Below are 16,971 nucleotides of genomic sequence, written 5' to 3'. Positions count from 1 at the left end.
GCAGGAGTGGTATGCAAAGATCAGTGCTTGGGCCCCAGTTTTTCACAAGCTGTATCAACATTTGGCTGAGGGAATGAAATGTCATGGTTACAAGTGTGCTGATGACACTAACTTGGATGGAAATGAGTATGCAGGATGATGTGAAGAGGCTTTAGGTGATACGGATAAACTGTGAACGGGTGAGAATCTGGCAGTTACAATGTAATGTGGAAAATATCAGGTGCTGACTACTCAATCTCTCAATTGAAAAAACACCCTGCACCAAATAGAAAAGCTGTGTGTTTTTTAAATTGAGAGATTGAGCAGTGTTGATGTCCAAAGAGACCTTGGTGTGTACTTCTACATAAGTCACTGGAAGTCAACATGCAGGTCCAGCAGGTAGTTAGGAAGGTAGATGTGACAATAACAAACCAATTCCAATTTTGGCTATTATTGCAAGAGAATTTGGATACAGGAGCTTTGTGCAGTTTTGGTTATCTTAACTAAAGAGTTTACTTGTCATTGAAGGGTGTGCAGTGAAAATTCGTTGGACTGGTTCCAGAGACAGGCTTTCTTTTACAACCTTTTTATTGAATTTCAAATTCATTCAAATTGATGTACATAACATTAATAATTATACATATGATACAAAGAGATCGGCATAACAATAACAGTTAATGTTTGTACTCACAAGGAGTAACATATGTAATCTAGACCTCCCACATTCTTGCTAAGTGTACATGATGGGAAAAAAAATTGAGAAGAAATTTAATTATATGAAGAGAAAACCCCCAGATCAAAAAAAAGTATAATATTAAACAAAAGCAAACCAAAAACTTCAAAGAAAAAAAACTGGACTGATGTTTCTTCGATTTAAAAAAAACACATTCTTATGTCGTCAGCTCCGCTCCTCTATATTCAAAGGTTATTGAAGGGGATTTGGAAAAAGGTCTGCTCATATCGTATGGAAATATTGAATAAATGGATTCCAAACTTCCTTAAATTTAAGCGAAGGATCAGCAGTACCACCCCTAATTTTTTCTAGGTTTAAACATGTTATAGTTTGAGAAAACCATTGAAATGTAGTAGGGGGTATAGGGTCCTTCCATTTAAATAGAATGGATCTCTTGGCCATTAATGTAAGAGACAGGCTTGATGCATGAGGATAGATTAAGTGCACTGGGGCTTTTAGAGTTTAGAAGAATGAGAGGAGAAAGTTACAAAATTCTTGCAGGACACTGAGGGCAGGATGCAAGGAGTACTTTTTCCCCTGGCTGAGTGATCTGAAGCTAGGAGACACCATCTCAGAATAAGGGAGAGAGCAGGTATGACTAAGATAAGGAGCAATATCTTCATTTGGAGGGCAGTGATCCCTTGGAATTCCCTACCCAACAGAGCTGTAGAATCTCAGCTGTTGAGTTCATTCAAAGCAGAGTTCGATTGGTTTCTGGATATTAAGGGAGCTGAGCAGCCATGAGAGGAGGACCAGGCTTGAGCAGCCAAGGGGACTTGCACTTGCTCCTTTTTCTTCTGTTAATTTTCATTGATGGGCTGCAATGAGTCAAACTCATTGAGTGTCTCAAAGTTGATCGCTGGCCTGTGCTTAATCATTTGATTTCAGCATGGCCTGTTTCCCAGTTGGCACAAGAGATGGAGGAGGAATGACTTTAAGCTGGTGAGAAAACAAAATCAGAAAATGGCATTGTAATTGGACCAGTATTCTTGGTATATGGTGTAGGAAGTAGCTGGGCATTCATTGCTCAACTCTCGTCAAAGAGTGTTTGTGGGGATGGGTTTTGTTTCCTTGTCACCAAATAATTGAACCAACATGTCCATGCAACCAAGTTGCCTACCTGAGTCCCATCTGCCTCTGTTTGTCCCATATCCCTCTGGCAGCTCATTCCACATACCCACCACCCTGTGTGGGGTGGGGGGGGGGTTGGGGGAACTTTCCCCTCAGGTCCCCTTTAAATCTTTCTCCTCTCAACTTAAACCAATGCCTCTGGTTTTGGACTCCTCCTCTGGATAGAAAAGACTGACCATTCACCACATCAATGTTCCTGATGATTTTGTGTCTCACTATAAGGTCATTCCTCAGCCTCCTGTGCTCTAGGGAAAACAGTCCCAATCTATCCAGTTTCTCCTTGTAGCTCAAGCCCTCCAGTCCTGGTAACATCCCTGTGAATATTTTCTGCATCCTTTCCAGCTTAATCACATCCTTCCTATAGCTGGGCGACCAGAACTGCGCACAATATTCCAGGTGTGGTCTCACCAATGTCATGTACAGCTGTTACATGATGTCCTAACTCTTGTACTCAATGCCCTGACTGATGAAGCCAAACACCTTCACCACCTTGTTTAGTTGTGTAGCCACTTTCGGGGAACTATGTTCTTGAATCCCCAGGTTTTTGTTCTACAACATTCTGCAGGGCACTGCCATGTCATGTGCAAGTCCTGCCGAGGTTTAGCTTCCCAAGATGCATCACTTTGCACTTGTCCAAGTTGAATTCTTCTGCCATTCCTTGACCCATTTTCCCAGCTGTTGTAATCCTGCATAACCTTCTCCACTGTCCATAGTACCACAGATTTTGGTGCCATCTGCAAACTTACTAACCATGCCAACTGAATTCTCATTCAAACAATTAATATAGATGACAAATATCAGGGGACCCACCACAGATTCCCTGCTGTACACCACTGGTCACAGGTCTTAAGCCTGGAAAAACAACCCTCCACTACCGCCCTCTAACTCCTTCCACCAAGCCAACATATTGTATGGCCAGCTCACTCTAGATCCCATGTGAACCAACCTTTCAGACCAGCCTACCATGTGGGATCTTGTCAGAGCCTTTGCTAAAGTCCATGTGGATAATGTCTGCTGCCCTGCCCTCGTCACCCCTTCAAAAAAAACTTGATCAAGTTTGTGAGCCATGAATTCCCTGTGCCGAATCAGTGCTTGCCTTTCCAAATGCAGGTAGATCCCATCTCTCACAATCTCCTCCAGTAACTTTCCCACCACTGATGTTAGGCTCACTGGGATGTAGTACCCTGACTTATCCTCGTAGCCTTTCTTCAATAAAAGCACAACATTACCCACTCTCCAGTCTTCCGGTACCTCACCTGTGGCTAATGATGATACAAGTACCACTGCTGGGGCCCCAGCAATTCCCTCCCTGCCTTCCCACAATGTCCAGGATACATGTGGTCAGGCCCCAGGGATTTATCCACCTTAGTGTGCTTTAAGACCAGCAGCACCACCCCTTTTCTTTTTAATGTGGATATGTTTCAAGACGCCACTATTCTCTTCCCTGAATTCTTGAGCTTTCATAACCTTCTACACAGTAAGTACAGATCAGAAGTATTCATTTAAGACCTTGCCCATCTCTTGTGGCTCCTCATGTAGAAGACCACACTGATCCGAAAGGGGACCAATTCTCTTCCCAAGTTACCCTTTTTCTTTTAATATGCTTATAGAATCTCTTAGGATTCTCCTTTGCTTCATCTGTCAAAGTTATCTCATGTTGTCTTTCTGCCCTCCTGATTTCCCTCAAGTGTACTTCTAAGCCCTTTTGCTCCTAAGATAAGATATCTTTATTAGTCACATGTACATCGAAACACACAATGAAATGCATCTTTTGCGTAGAGTGTTCTGGGGGCAGCCCGCAAGTGTCGCCACGCTTCCGGCGCCAACATAGCGTGCCCACAACTTCCTAACCTGTACGTCTTTGGAATGTGGGAGGAAATTGGAGCACCCGGAGGAAACCCATGCAGACACAGGGAGAACATACAAACTCCTTACAGCAGTGGCTGGATTTGAACCCGGGTCACTGGTGCTGTAAAGCGTTACGCTAACCGCTACACTACTGTGCCTCAAGGGACTCACTCGATCCCAGCTGCCTATATCTGACATATGCCCCCTTTTTCCTGACCAGAGCCTCAATATCTACCCAAATATATATCCCCTCTTACTGAATACTTTCTGGTGACTCTGGGTTAACTCAACACTTTACTTTTAATTGACACAAAGCTTGTGTTAGTTTCTTAACGAATTTCTCAAGAAAATCGCACTCATTTTTAAATGTAGTCTGATCATGGAAAAAGTCATGAGTGCATGAAAAATTAGACATCACGACCCGTATGAACTGGTGTGTATTTTCCAGAGCTGCATTTTTTTAAACGAAAGGAAGTAGTCTTAGTTTGATAAATGGAAAAATTAAAAGAAAATGCAAAAAGTCTTTTTAAGGAAACAGATGTTGGTGAGATGATTAGATGTGGAGAGTTAATAGATTTGTCGGTTTTTATTGGGAAAATCTGTCTCACATCTTACATCACTGATTGCTACTAGAAGACACCACTGAGGATACACTGGATGGGGGTGGGGAACTAAGCTAATTGGAAAGCAGCTGTATCTGGAAATGAGCAGCAAAAGCTGGTCAGTTTGACCTATAAAGCTCATAGAGAAAAGCTATTTACGTGGCCTTAGTATAGATGAGTAAGAACCCTACAGGATTCATTGTTTTACGCCATCGCCATAACAAACCTGTGTTACACAGCTGTGCAGTATATACACCCTGAATGTTGGCACACTCCAGCACATCTCATGGATTCAGTGTGCCAGCATCAGCAGATTACTTCATGACCTATTTCTGAAGAAATTTTAAATTAGCTTCTCTACTTTGCTGTGCATTTGGATATCTTGTAATTATGGAGAATGTGGACATTTGTTTGGACTGTAGATGTGGAGCAAAATAGTAAAAATAGCAGCCCCCTAAATTAGAACATGGAATGGCATGGCACAGTACAGGCCCTTCAGCCCACGATGTTGTGCTGAACTATGTGGATACCTCCTCTATAATCAATCTAACCCTTCCCTCCTACACATCCCATAACCCTCCATTTTTCTTACATCCATGTGCCCATCTAAGAGCCTTTTAAATGTCCCTACTGAATCAGCGTCTACCGCCACCCCCGGCAGTGCGTTCCAGGCACCCACCACTCTCTGTAAAGAATCTACCTCTGACATCTCCCCTGAACATTCCTCCTCCAGTCTTAAATGGATGTCCTCTGGTATGGCCATTGCCACCCTGGGAAAAGGTGCTGGCTGTCCACTCTATCTATGCCCCTCATAATCTTGTACACCTCTATCCAATCGCCTCTCATCCTGCGTTGCTCCAAAGCGATAAGCCCTAGCTCGCTCAACCTTTCCAAATAAGACATGTTCTCTAATCCAGGCAGCATCCTGGTAAATCTCCTCTGCACTCTCTAAAGCTTCCACATCCTTCCTATAATGAGGGTGACTGGAAGTGAACACAATACTCAAGTGGGTCTAACCAGAGTTTTATAAAGCTGCAGCACTTGAACTCAATCCCCTGACTAACGAAGCATGCCACCCTATCAACTTGTGTGGCAACTTTGAGGGATCTATGGACTTGGGAAACTTGCCTGACTGCCTCTCTGCCATAACTTGGTGCTCATTACTTGCGTGGTTGGGCAGTGACAAGATATCACTTGGGCTTCTTTGGGTCCTTTAGTAGTGCACTAGAGGTTTCAGTGTCTATTTGCCATCCTCTGGAGATTCATACTGTGTAGGTAATCAGGGCAGGAGATGGTTCCTAAAACCTGCCTTGGGTACGTAGGCTCTGACCTCTCTCTTCTGATAAAGCCTCAGTGACACTGACTTCTACCTTTATGCTGTGTCCCTTTTTGGGAACTTGGAATCCTTTTGATCTTGGTCCTATGAAATGCCAGGGTGAAGCTACCTCCATTTCACAGAGGTGTGGACACTCCCCATCCAGAGTCGGGATCCAGAATATCTGGTTTCCCAGCCATTTACTCTTATGACTGATCCACAGAACATCTTATCTAAGGTAGAGTAGGAGTGTTAAGTACAAATTTCAAGAAAATTGACCTCAGTCAGTCAGCTGCAGACTTGTAAGGAGACAGTCTCACTAGGATGTTTGTTATCATGTTAACATGAAACAGCCAAGGTTGAAGACGCAGATATTTAAAAGTGATTTGATGTGCAAGCACTTTTGCTTCATTCCCCAGGTCAGGTGAACGGGCCATCTGAATCGTTGTAGGAAGATCTAAATGGAACAATTAATGTTGCTTTCATGGCAACTCCATTCCCACACACCTCATGAATACTGAATTTCAGACACAATCTGCACATGATTTTTCCAGTCCATTTTAAACTGCAGCACAAAGGACACAAAATCTCTTCCAGAAGTGCTTCACTCACTGACATCTGATTGCAGTTAGTGCTAACAGATTTCTCCTGCTGGGCTTAGTCCTCATGAAAAAAAAAATCAAAATGAAAGTTTAAAAAGTTCCAGGACTGCTTCATGGAAATGAAGCTCTCGCATTCTGTCTGATTTCTGGGGCTTTCACACCCAGGACGTGTATTCCCATAGCCAAAACTGCTTTGCATTGATTCTGTGTAACCAGTCTATTTCAGGTAACATCTCAATGGCATCCAAGTATATAAATGGAACAAATGGCATTAACGTAAAAAGAATACATTTTGTTGTACCTGCAACCAAAAGGTTCAATCCCATACTGCATCAAAATTATAGGCAGATATTCAACTTAACTGAAATACATACCTCCCTCTCAGTTCCACTGGCATCATTGAATTGATCAATCGCTGGTTGATTGACATAAAAAAAAGGATGCTGCAATTAAAATCAGTTCAAATCATTTTGAAATCACTATCTTATTTGCTATGACATTTTCTTGGGGTCTCATTATGACTATGGAAAAGTAGATAGGACCTGTTCTAATATTGTTGTGCTAAATTCAAAATGGGAACAGGTCCAGATTTGAGCTCCCATATCTAGGTTGAAGCAAAACTTCAAACACTTTAAATACTCAGAACAGACTGTACTTGAGCTCCATTATAGTTTTAATTTGTTCCTAATTAAGCTGCCCCCATGCTAAGATCATCAATCCAGTTGAAATCCATCTACTTTGAGGTTATAAGAATGAATGACCAATAAACTATGGAAGGGGAAGGCAACCAATACTGATTTTTAAATACCTACAAAAAGTTGAAGGTGATAGATTATGAGAAATGAAAGGGTTTTACCATTGGTCCTGTTCTTCAACGCAGATGTTGCTTCACTCATAAAGACTTTTGGTGTAGTCTTAATTTTGTTATCAATCCTTCTCCAGGTGCTCAGCACTTGGGGCTGGTTAACTTCAACCATGATCTTTGGATGTGGGAGAAATGATTCATTCAACTTAGCCACTTTCTGCAATCCTTGCTGGACTTTGCCATCCAGGAGAGGGTATACGTTAGGGTTTTGTTTCAGATTTCAAGCGTCTTCAGTTTATTTTTACCCTTGTCTGTTATCCTTTTTCTTGCCAAATATTCAAATGACCATCGACAGTTCTGGCATGTATCCTCAATGACCTACCTTAATGCTTATAGTGCCTGGTGGTTTCTTTGTGTTGCATAAGCAGATAAACAGTGGTAAGAGCAATAAACAGAACTTCCTTTATTGAAGGCAGTGAACAGTGGTGTCTGGTACAACAATGTATATCACATGGTACGCTCAGTTCTTAAAGGTAGACTTACTCTTATATACAGAACACTGCTTCTTTCTAAAACAAAATGGTATCAATCTATAGATGGCCTTCTCCTGATGCTCAGCACTTGGGGCTGGTTAACTTCAACCATGAATTTTGGATGTGGGATAAATGATTCATTCAATTTAGCCACGTTCTGCCATCCTTGCTGAAGACTCAATCCGCCCCCCCCCCCCCCCCCCCCATGCTTCTTCTCTTCTTCCCTTTCCTATCTCTATTTTTCTACCTTTCTTTTCCCTCTCCTTACCTTTGACCCATCCCCTGGTGGATCTGCTCTCCCCTCCTCCCCCGCACCTGCCTATCACTATCTCGTACCTGCATCTACCTGTCACCACCCTGTGCCCACCCCACCTCCCCTCTTTTGTCCACCTATCGCTGCTCTGCTTTTCCCCCCTATATATTGGGCTTCCCCTTTTCCTATCTCCAGTCCTGAAGAAGGGTCCTGACCCGAAACATTGATTGCCTGCTTTCCTCCACGGATGCTGCCTGGCCTGCTGAGTTCCTCCAGCATCATCGTGTTTTTCATCTAGATTCCAGCATCTGCAGTCCTTTGCTTCTCTAAAAAAAACTATTTACACCTGTGAAATTATACCATCAATTAACTACTCACATTAATACACCATTATAAACTCAAGCAGTGTTGAATTCACTCAACCTCTTGGTCCCTTTGCTTACAGAACTCTTTATTGTACGTGGCACCTTTGAAATACCTACTCAACATTACTTCTCCAGATGGGTGTCTTACACATCTGATCTGACATCCTGTTCTTCAACATAATTGTCCTCGTAATTGTGAATGCATTGTATTATAGAACAGTACAGCACAGAACAGGCCCTTTGACCCACAATGTTGTACTGACATAGCTATTCCCTCCTACCTACAGAATGCCCATATCCCTCTATTTTCCTCTCATTCATGTGCCTATCCAAGCCCTTCTTAAAAGCCCCCAATGAATTTGCCTTCACCAGCCCATCAGGCAATGCATTCCAGGCATCCACCACTCTCTCAGTAAAAAACATACCCCTCACATCTGTTCTGAACCTACCCCCTCTCACCTTAAATGAGAGATCCAATACCCTCTGGTATTGGATCTCTCAAGAATGGGAAAATGATATTGCTTGTCCACCCTATCTATGCCCCTCATAATTTTATACTCTTCCAACAGATCACCCCTCAGCCTCCGCCGCTCCTGAGAAAAGAGCCCAAGTTTGTCCAGCATCTCCTGATAGCACATGCCCTCTAATCCAGGAAGCATCCTGGTAAACCTCCTCTGCACCCTCTCTAAAGCCTCAACATCCTTCCTATAGTGAGGTAACCAGAACTGCACACAATACTCTAAATGCGGCCTAACCAGAGTTCTATAGAGATGCATCATAACTTCTTGACTCCTATACTCAATACTTTGATTAATAAATGCAAGCATTCCATAAGCCTTCTGAACCACCCTGTGTACCTGTGTAGCCACTTTCAATGAGTCATGGACTTGCACCCCAAGTGATATGTATTCTGTATCACTGTCTTCTTGCTGCTACCCTTGTGCATGAAACTTAACACAGCAGCCACTAACTCTTATCAGTAACTACAGTCATTCCAATTATGTGTTGTATTTAGTATATTACTGGGTACCATACATATCCACATACAACAAACAAACAAGCCATTTTAAAATATTGTCAGTGTTAAAATTTAATGTTAATTAAACACCTGTTTATAATTGATTCATGGGATGTGGACTGGATGGCAATGCAATGTTTATTGTCCAGTGGCAGCAATCTCGCATTTGTTGTGGTAAATAATGGAGAAAATTGGGATCGTAAATTAAGACCATCACTCATTCAATGTGAGATCAAAGCAAATTGACATGGGGCATGCACTGAAATTTAAATTCAACCACATTTGGAGAGGCATACTAGTACATACGTGCACATCCTTAATGTGCTTAATGATTAATGGTGACCTCCACCCCCTCTGACCCTGCCTGTGTGTGCCCTTGCATTGATATTTTCCAATAGTAAGTGCACCACTGTGACAGGTATCCATGCTGCAACTTGATCACAGAACAGGCTAAAAATTACCATGCTACGTACCATTTCTATTCACCTTCATTTTTAGGGAATGGAGATTAAAAGCACAGATTGCTTTAGTGTTTTCTTTTTATGAAGATGGGAGTTTATCTGGGTGTGGGGAAATAAGATCAGGGAAATGATCAAATATGCTTCAAGGTTGAAAGTGGCTGATAGAAAACATAACGGGCATATTTCCATGGGTGGATGTTTGAAGTGATGACAGGGCATTGCCAGGGAGAATGGGAGAGGAAGTCTTGGGCTGCAGGCCCAGTGTTTCCCTAGCTCGATTCTCTGTGGGTGTAGCTGCTCACCACAAGCCCTAATGTGTCACAGTGGACATGTGAAAACTCCGCATGGCTGTGCTGGCCATCTCTCATGAGGCTTTCAGGAATGTACATGCATATGCAAGTGCACCCAGCAGCAAAATGGGCCCAGATGATGTCATCTAAACTTTTATTTTGGTTAACACTGTGGTGAGGTATTTTCCAGATGTGGCCAGGGTCTGAGCAACGTAAGAATAATCAACCAAGAGGAGCATATTGGCAATAATGTTAATGCTTGATGGCTTAATTATAGGACTAATTAGAAAACCTATAATTACGCCACTGTTCTGAATGAGAAGGAGAAATGAGCCTAAATGAAGCATGTTGTATAAACTGGAAAGTCCTTGTATCTTCTCTGTCTGCTATTGTATTAATAGTTTGACTGTAGAGGTGCCATAAGTAGCTGCAGACATCCTGCTGTGGCTGTGGTTACCTGAAATGCACACTTGGATAACAGCTTCCTTCAGAAAGTGTAAGCAAAACATAAGTAAACTTATGAGAGTCATCTCAATTTAGCACCTATGTATGATGTCATTCTCAATTTAGTATTAGGAAAATATACAACATGTTTATTTGTTTAATGAATGATTCATTTTGACTTGTGCCTGAATTAATTTTCTGTGCCAAAGGCTGCCTTGTCTGATTTGAATTATGTTTTTTAGTAATTTTGGAGCCAGTCTAAAATGTCGGGAAATGGGTTTAAATATGAAAGAAAATAAGCCAACTCTCTGCTTTATGAACTTTTCAAAGAACTTAAAAAAATATTTAAAAATTATCTCATAAATTATCACATGATTCATCTGAGTGTTTTCATTAAAAACATATTAATGCAAAAACTGATTGTCAAACACTGGTAAAGTTTTAATATAATGTAAAAATTTGTAATTTTCAAAGCATATCTTACAATTAGAAACATGCTTCATAATAGCCATAGCTTTCAAATGTCATTACCTTGATAAAATTCACTTTAACCATTTGTTGCTTTTACCTTATTGTCCATCAGTTTTGGTATGGCTGGACCTTGGGATGGATTTTTCCTGGTCTTCATACTGTTTGGAAGATGATCATTCATGCCATCAGGGAATGTTTAAGGCAGTAATGCTCAATAATGGACACTCATGAGACTGCAGATGCTGGAATCTGGAGGAAAAAAACAACTGCTGGAGGAAATTCAGCAGTTTGAGTGGCATTTGTTGGGGGGAAGGAATTGTTGACATTTCATCCTGATGCTGGGTCTCAACCCGAAACATTGACAATTCCTTTCACCTCACAGATGCTGCTCGGCTGCTGAGTTCCTCCAGCAGATTGTTTAATGCTCCATAATGGCCTCCATTGTAGAATAGATCTTCAGTGAAGATGAACAGTTTACAGAAATAGTAACATTCAATTTTGAAAATATCTTGGTGGTGATATTTTTCAGAATTGTTTCAGCGTAATTTTTGGTTAAGGTGCAATAAAAAGAGCATACAAGAGTGAAGTCCATGTATGGTCACTGATGTTAAATTACAGTATTGAGACCCAAATGCATTCACCTCCTAATATTCAGCCCCAGTGAAGTCAATGGAAATGCAGTGCAATGAGCAACCAGTTCTATAATGCTCACTAACTACTAGTGAAGAAAGACAAATTTCTATCCCTATATGTTGTTGTATTATACTCGAAATCACTAGAAACGGTTTGTTTTCCATGTCTACTGTTTTGAATTATAAAGGTTTGCTTTTCTTCCTGGTTGACTACCAGAGTGAACAGAGATGAGGAGGAATTTCTTTATCCAGAAGGTGGTGAATCTGTGGAAGTCAAGTCATTGGGTGTATTTAAAACGGAGGTTGATAGGATCTCGATTAGTAAGGGTGTCAAACGTTATGGGGAGAAGGCAGGAGAATGGGGTTGAGAGAGAATAATAAATCAGCCATGATCGAATGGCGGAGCAGACTTGATAGGCCCAATAACCTAATCCTACTCCTATATCTTATGAATGACTGTGTGCAAAAGTCAGATTTTAGTGTAATGACTCTACCCAGGCACGGATACTGTTTTTGTCCACGATGTATTGTTTTCTTTTCAGGCGGGAAGTTTTGTATATCTAATCCTATCATAAAAACATGTAAACAGGACAAATTTAATGAGAAATGGGGGGTGATTTAATAACATTAGGTGGACCAGGATTTCCACCAGAATATTTGGGTTTGGGCAGGGTACCCAATTTTCAAGGGACCAGCAAATCTCATGGCACCAATGCTACATCTCAAGTTCTTACCTGCCAGAGGCTGATCCCTAGAACTGCGTTTGACTTCGGCAAGAAGTTTAGTCAGAAGTGTCATGGCCATGAAATGAAATGTCAGCAATGTCATGATCAGCTTAAAAATGTTTTATTGTTATCCCTGTGTGTTGAAATAGAATATTGTGTTCAGTATTGCTCTCCTTTTTTGTAACGCACTGGCGATGGTTAAGAGAAAGTTTACTCGGCCATTACCTGGAAGTGGGTGGGTTGTCTTGTGACTGGCTGGGCTTGTATCCACTGGGGTTTAGAAGAGTGAGAAAAGACTTGATTGAAACGTACAAGATTCTGAGGAGTCTTGACTGGATGGATGGGAAGAGGATATTTCCTCTTGGGGAAAATCTAGAACTGGGCCCTCTGTTTAAAAAAAAAGGATCACCCATTTAAGATTGAGATATGGCAAAGTGTTTCCTCTCTGAGGATCTTGAATCCTTGGAACTCTGCTTCTTCAAAAGGCTGTGGAAGCAGAGCCTTAGGGTATATTTTTAAGACAAATTAGATAATATTTTAATAAGCAAGGGGGTGAAAGGTTAGATGGGAGGGTTGAGTTGAGGTTACAATCAGTACTGCAATGATTTTACTAAATGGCAGAGCAGATTTGAGGGGCCGGGTGACTAATGCTCCCAATTCATATGTTAAATCTGAAAGTGGCACACTGAGAGCCAAGACTTCAACATTTCTTTTTGTGTGTTCATAGGAAAACCTGTAAAGAAGAAGATACCACAAGTAGCTTGGGGCTCAAAGATAGTTCATGAAACTGCAACTAATCTGACTGTCGAGAAGGTAAAATCACATGTTACATTTATTGAGGCTGAAGAGTTTGGAAAAACAACCACCACTCAAAGCCAAGCTGCTCCAAGCAGTGCACCAAGGCCCAGAGGTGAAGCCACCATAAAAATATCAATGGAACAAAGTGCAACTGCTGGAGTAACCACAGCTAAAGACAGTGTGAGAGTGTCAGTCGGTGAAGCTGAAGGACAGGTTACTGGACGTGGTGAGGAACTAACCAGAGGTTTACAAGTGCAAACATCAATTCTACCCACCTCATTCAAACCGTCAACCAAGCATGAAATTCAACGTGTAAGTACTTACGCTGAAGAGGAAGGAAAAGTTCAAGTGAGCACAGTCTCCACATTTTCAGCTGAAATGGATGTTACGAAGGATGATGGAGATAAGGTAAAATTACCTGTGGCTGCCAGCACCATAAGAATAGAAAGCTCAGATAAAGCCACCCAGACTGTTGGACAACAGATCAAAGATGAACTTGCTAGCACCACAAAACTGGCGGGCATTGACATAGGGAAAATAATAGAACATGTAAATGTGAGTACTCACACTATGGTGGTAGAGGATCAAAAACCAATGTCATCATTGGAAACTACATCATCATTACCCACTGGTGAGATGCAAATAACAGAAGAAGCACACATCTCTAATGTTTCAATGCCGTACTCAGAGGTTGAGGAAGAAAAGCTGGAACCTGAAAAGGAGACTGAAAAAATACCACCAACTGCTGTTGTTACAGCAGCCAGCATTCATGAATCAGCTTTGACAGAGCACGATAAAGTTCAGACTGAAACCTATGAGAAAACAAAAGTTAAAGAGGATGAGAAAGTTGTTCCATCGCCAGTAGCTCCAGTGTCAGCTGTGTCTGGAATGCATGAACCTCTAACAGACTCGCCCCTCATGGTATCTTTTGACCATAGTTATGGACCAAAGAAAGAGCTGGACAAGAAAATAATCTTGATAGATTCAATGCGTGCCTCTGCATCAACCACAATCCCATCCATAACAGAAGAAGAAGCCAAGCATATTGAAAAAGTTACTTCGACAAAAATTGAAATAGAAACTAGCCAACCAACTACTGTGTCTGTAAATGATACTGATGATATAGAGATAGTCCCAGGAAGTACAAGTGCAATGACAATTGAGCCGGGACCTGTTGAAATCAAACCAGCAACTTTGCCACCCACTCTTTCAACAACATTTGTGCCTGAAGTACACACTGTTGAAGCTGAAGAATCTACTGCTTCAATATTACACACCAGCAAGAAAAGTAAGACAGAACCACACTTGGAAACTGAAATCTTCTCTTCAGTGATTATATTCAGCGGAGATTCTGAAGCAGAAGGAATCAAATCTGTTCATACCGGGTCAACTAAATTTGTTGAAAAATCATCGGTTCGTTCAGTTACCTTTGAACCTCAGCAATCAACGTTTCATCACACGCTTACCCCACCAGAAAGTACTGTGACAATCTCACCATCAAAGTATATCCATGGAAGTGCCATTGTGGATGATTTCATTACTATTCGTACTGAGGTTGTTCAGGTACCGGACCTATCAACAAAGTCTGCGTCAATGGAGGAAACTAGTGCACCTGTTTCATTATCGTTGGGGGTTTCCACAAAGAAAGATTTTTATCAGGCTAGTACATCTGAGATGAGCAAACTTGGAGCAACAATAGCAACTGAAGGTCGATTGATTCAGGAATTTCAGACAGTTCCAGAGGCAGACAGGCAGCCAGAAAATGCCACAAAATATATCGATGAGCTAGCTTCTGTAAGTCAGGCAGGTGAAGCCAAGGAAAAGCAGCCTGAATATGTAAGTTATGTCACAGATCAACCAATGAAAGAGCAAAGTGAAGTGCATACTGCTGCTGTGCCAGGTTCTGAATTTTTGACTATTGAACATGATAGTAAAGTGGATTTAACAACTGAGTTATCACTGAATGAATCTACAGGTGCTACTGGATCAGTGCTGGCAACCACAGTTGTAAGTGCTCAGACAAAAGAGCAGGAGGCTGAAGAAATGATCCACTTTTCTGAATATGGTCATAAGATATCATTTGAGACCCCATCACCAGCAATTGGTGAGAAAAATGATACCTACGATATAGTTGCAATCATAGAAACTTCAGAAGCAAAAAGTGAAGATCATATTACTACAATAATAACGCCTCAGGAAACTTCATTAACTGATTTGATGCCTGTGGATAAAACTCACCTAGTAGGACCAACGCAAATTGGTTATGAAGGAACAAAAGTAGCACCCAAAGTTACTGTCCAGTATACATCCTCACCAGTAGAAAGTTCAACAGATGCAAGTCTTCCAGAAGAACCAGAAGTTGGTACAACAAAAAAGGCTCAGGTTGAACAAATGACTGAGGAAGTCAGTGTAATGACCCAATACACTGAATTGCATTCAACTGCCCGATCAACACCACATTTTCATGAAAAGGTTGAGAGTGAGCCAGGGAAAGCAATATCCCACTACACTGGCTTAATAAAGGAAACTTCAACTCCTGAGATTGAAATACAAAGAACTGTCCTATTGCAGAATGAATCCGTTGTTGTCTCCCCCTCCTCACAAAGAGAAGAGAGAGAAGGTTCAGGGATAATGGAGGCACCTATAGAAAATGTGACAACCTTTCAAACATCAGAACCTGTTCATACCAAAACAGCCACCACTGCAGTCGTTACCACTCCACAGGTCATTGTAACATCAACTACACCTAAAACATTATCGACAGTAACAGCACCTTCTGCTGAAATTAGTCCAGATTCTCGTGTTTCTGTGACAAAACATGAAATTAAAACGACAGAGAAATCTAAGCAGTTAGTGACAAACGGAACTCCAATTATTATTGAAAATGAGCCTGGTGAGACGACAGCAGAAGAAACTGTAATTATTGGTGAATCAATTATCCTGACTCCCGATGGCTTGGAGGTTGATTTAACTGACAAAGTATCACAGCTGGATATTGATAGTGAATATTTCACAACTCCAACCTCCAGAACAAAGCTGGTAATGACAGCCTCAAAACCTTCACTTGCACACTCTAAGGCCACTCAAAAGGCCCTGCAAGGCCCAACATTTTCAGCTATTTCACCATCAGCTACAGATTCCCCAGCCCCAGTGGAACCACAAAAGCCTGTGGCAATCGATGAAAAAATAATTACTAACACAACAGCACAGAAGGAAGTGTCAACAGATCAAGGCAAGTAATTTTTATTTATTTATATTTTAAAAAGTCATTTTTTGCAATAGTTAGGGCAGTATGTGAAGGTGGGTCAATTACTTAAATGCTATTGGCAAAATTATCATTTGCAAATTCCCAACCTCTTGCTTCAGGATTATTGTGTCAGTGCTATTTAAGATGCTTAGGAGCCCAAGCATTAGAAACCAATTTTACCAAGGTCATTCTGTAGGTGCTATTTTTACTAGTACATGGTTGTGAGTTGAAATTGTTTGCATTCTACATTTGGAGTGCCGTGGATTTTACCCAGTGGTTATCCTGTTAATAAATGGTTAAGGACAGTTGTTCAAGTAGGTATAATCTTTAAATTGTAATCTGTGACTTGTTTTCATGGTGATGAAAGCAATTGAATTCAGAGTTTTCAGGGTGATTTGAATTCAGTAGAGTTATCTTGGTTGCATAAATTTATAAAGTCTAAAATGCACAAAATACTGAACAAAGTCTTCTAGCCTTATTTATGTTTAACAATTTCCATGTTTTAAGCAGTTTGTGCTAAAATTCTAAATACTATCTTCGTATGGTAGTAGCTCTATTTCTACTTAGGTCAAGCCTCATAAAGAACTTGAGTATGTAATTTATGCGTCACTCCAGTGCAGTACAGAACAAATGCTGCATTGTTACAGGCGACATCTTTCAGAAAAATGTGGAACTACGACTTTGTCTGCAAACTTAGATAATTTGAAAGATCTGTGGGA

At 41.2% G+C, this 16,971-nt stretch overlaps 1 protein-coding gene across 1 annotated transcript in view; it reads left to right on the top strand.

The window, feature by feature from the left end:
- The window catches only part of LOC127572941 (versican core protein-like), a 176,187-nt gene that overhangs the window by 46,858 nt on the left and 112,358 nt on the right, over nt 1-16,971 (top strand). Inside the window, exon 8 of the mRNA XM_052020665.1 lies at nt 12,935-16,237. Within this exon, the coding sequence (XP_051876625.1) occupies nt 12,935-16,237 (3,303 nt within the window). The remainder of the gene's footprint in view (nt 1-12,934; nt 16,238-16,971) is intronic.

The sequence above is a fragment of the Pristis pectinata genome, chromosome 7, assembly GCF_009764475.1.
Source record: "Pristis pectinata isolate sPriPec2 chromosome 7, sPriPec2.1.pri, whole genome shotgun sequence".
NCBI classification, from domain to species: domain Eukaryota; kingdom Metazoa; phylum Chordata; class Chondrichthyes; order Rhinopristiformes; family Pristidae; genus Pristis; species Pristis pectinata.
The sequence above is the reverse complement of the archived record's forward strand: the minus strand, read 5'-3'. Positions and strand labels throughout refer to the sequence as shown.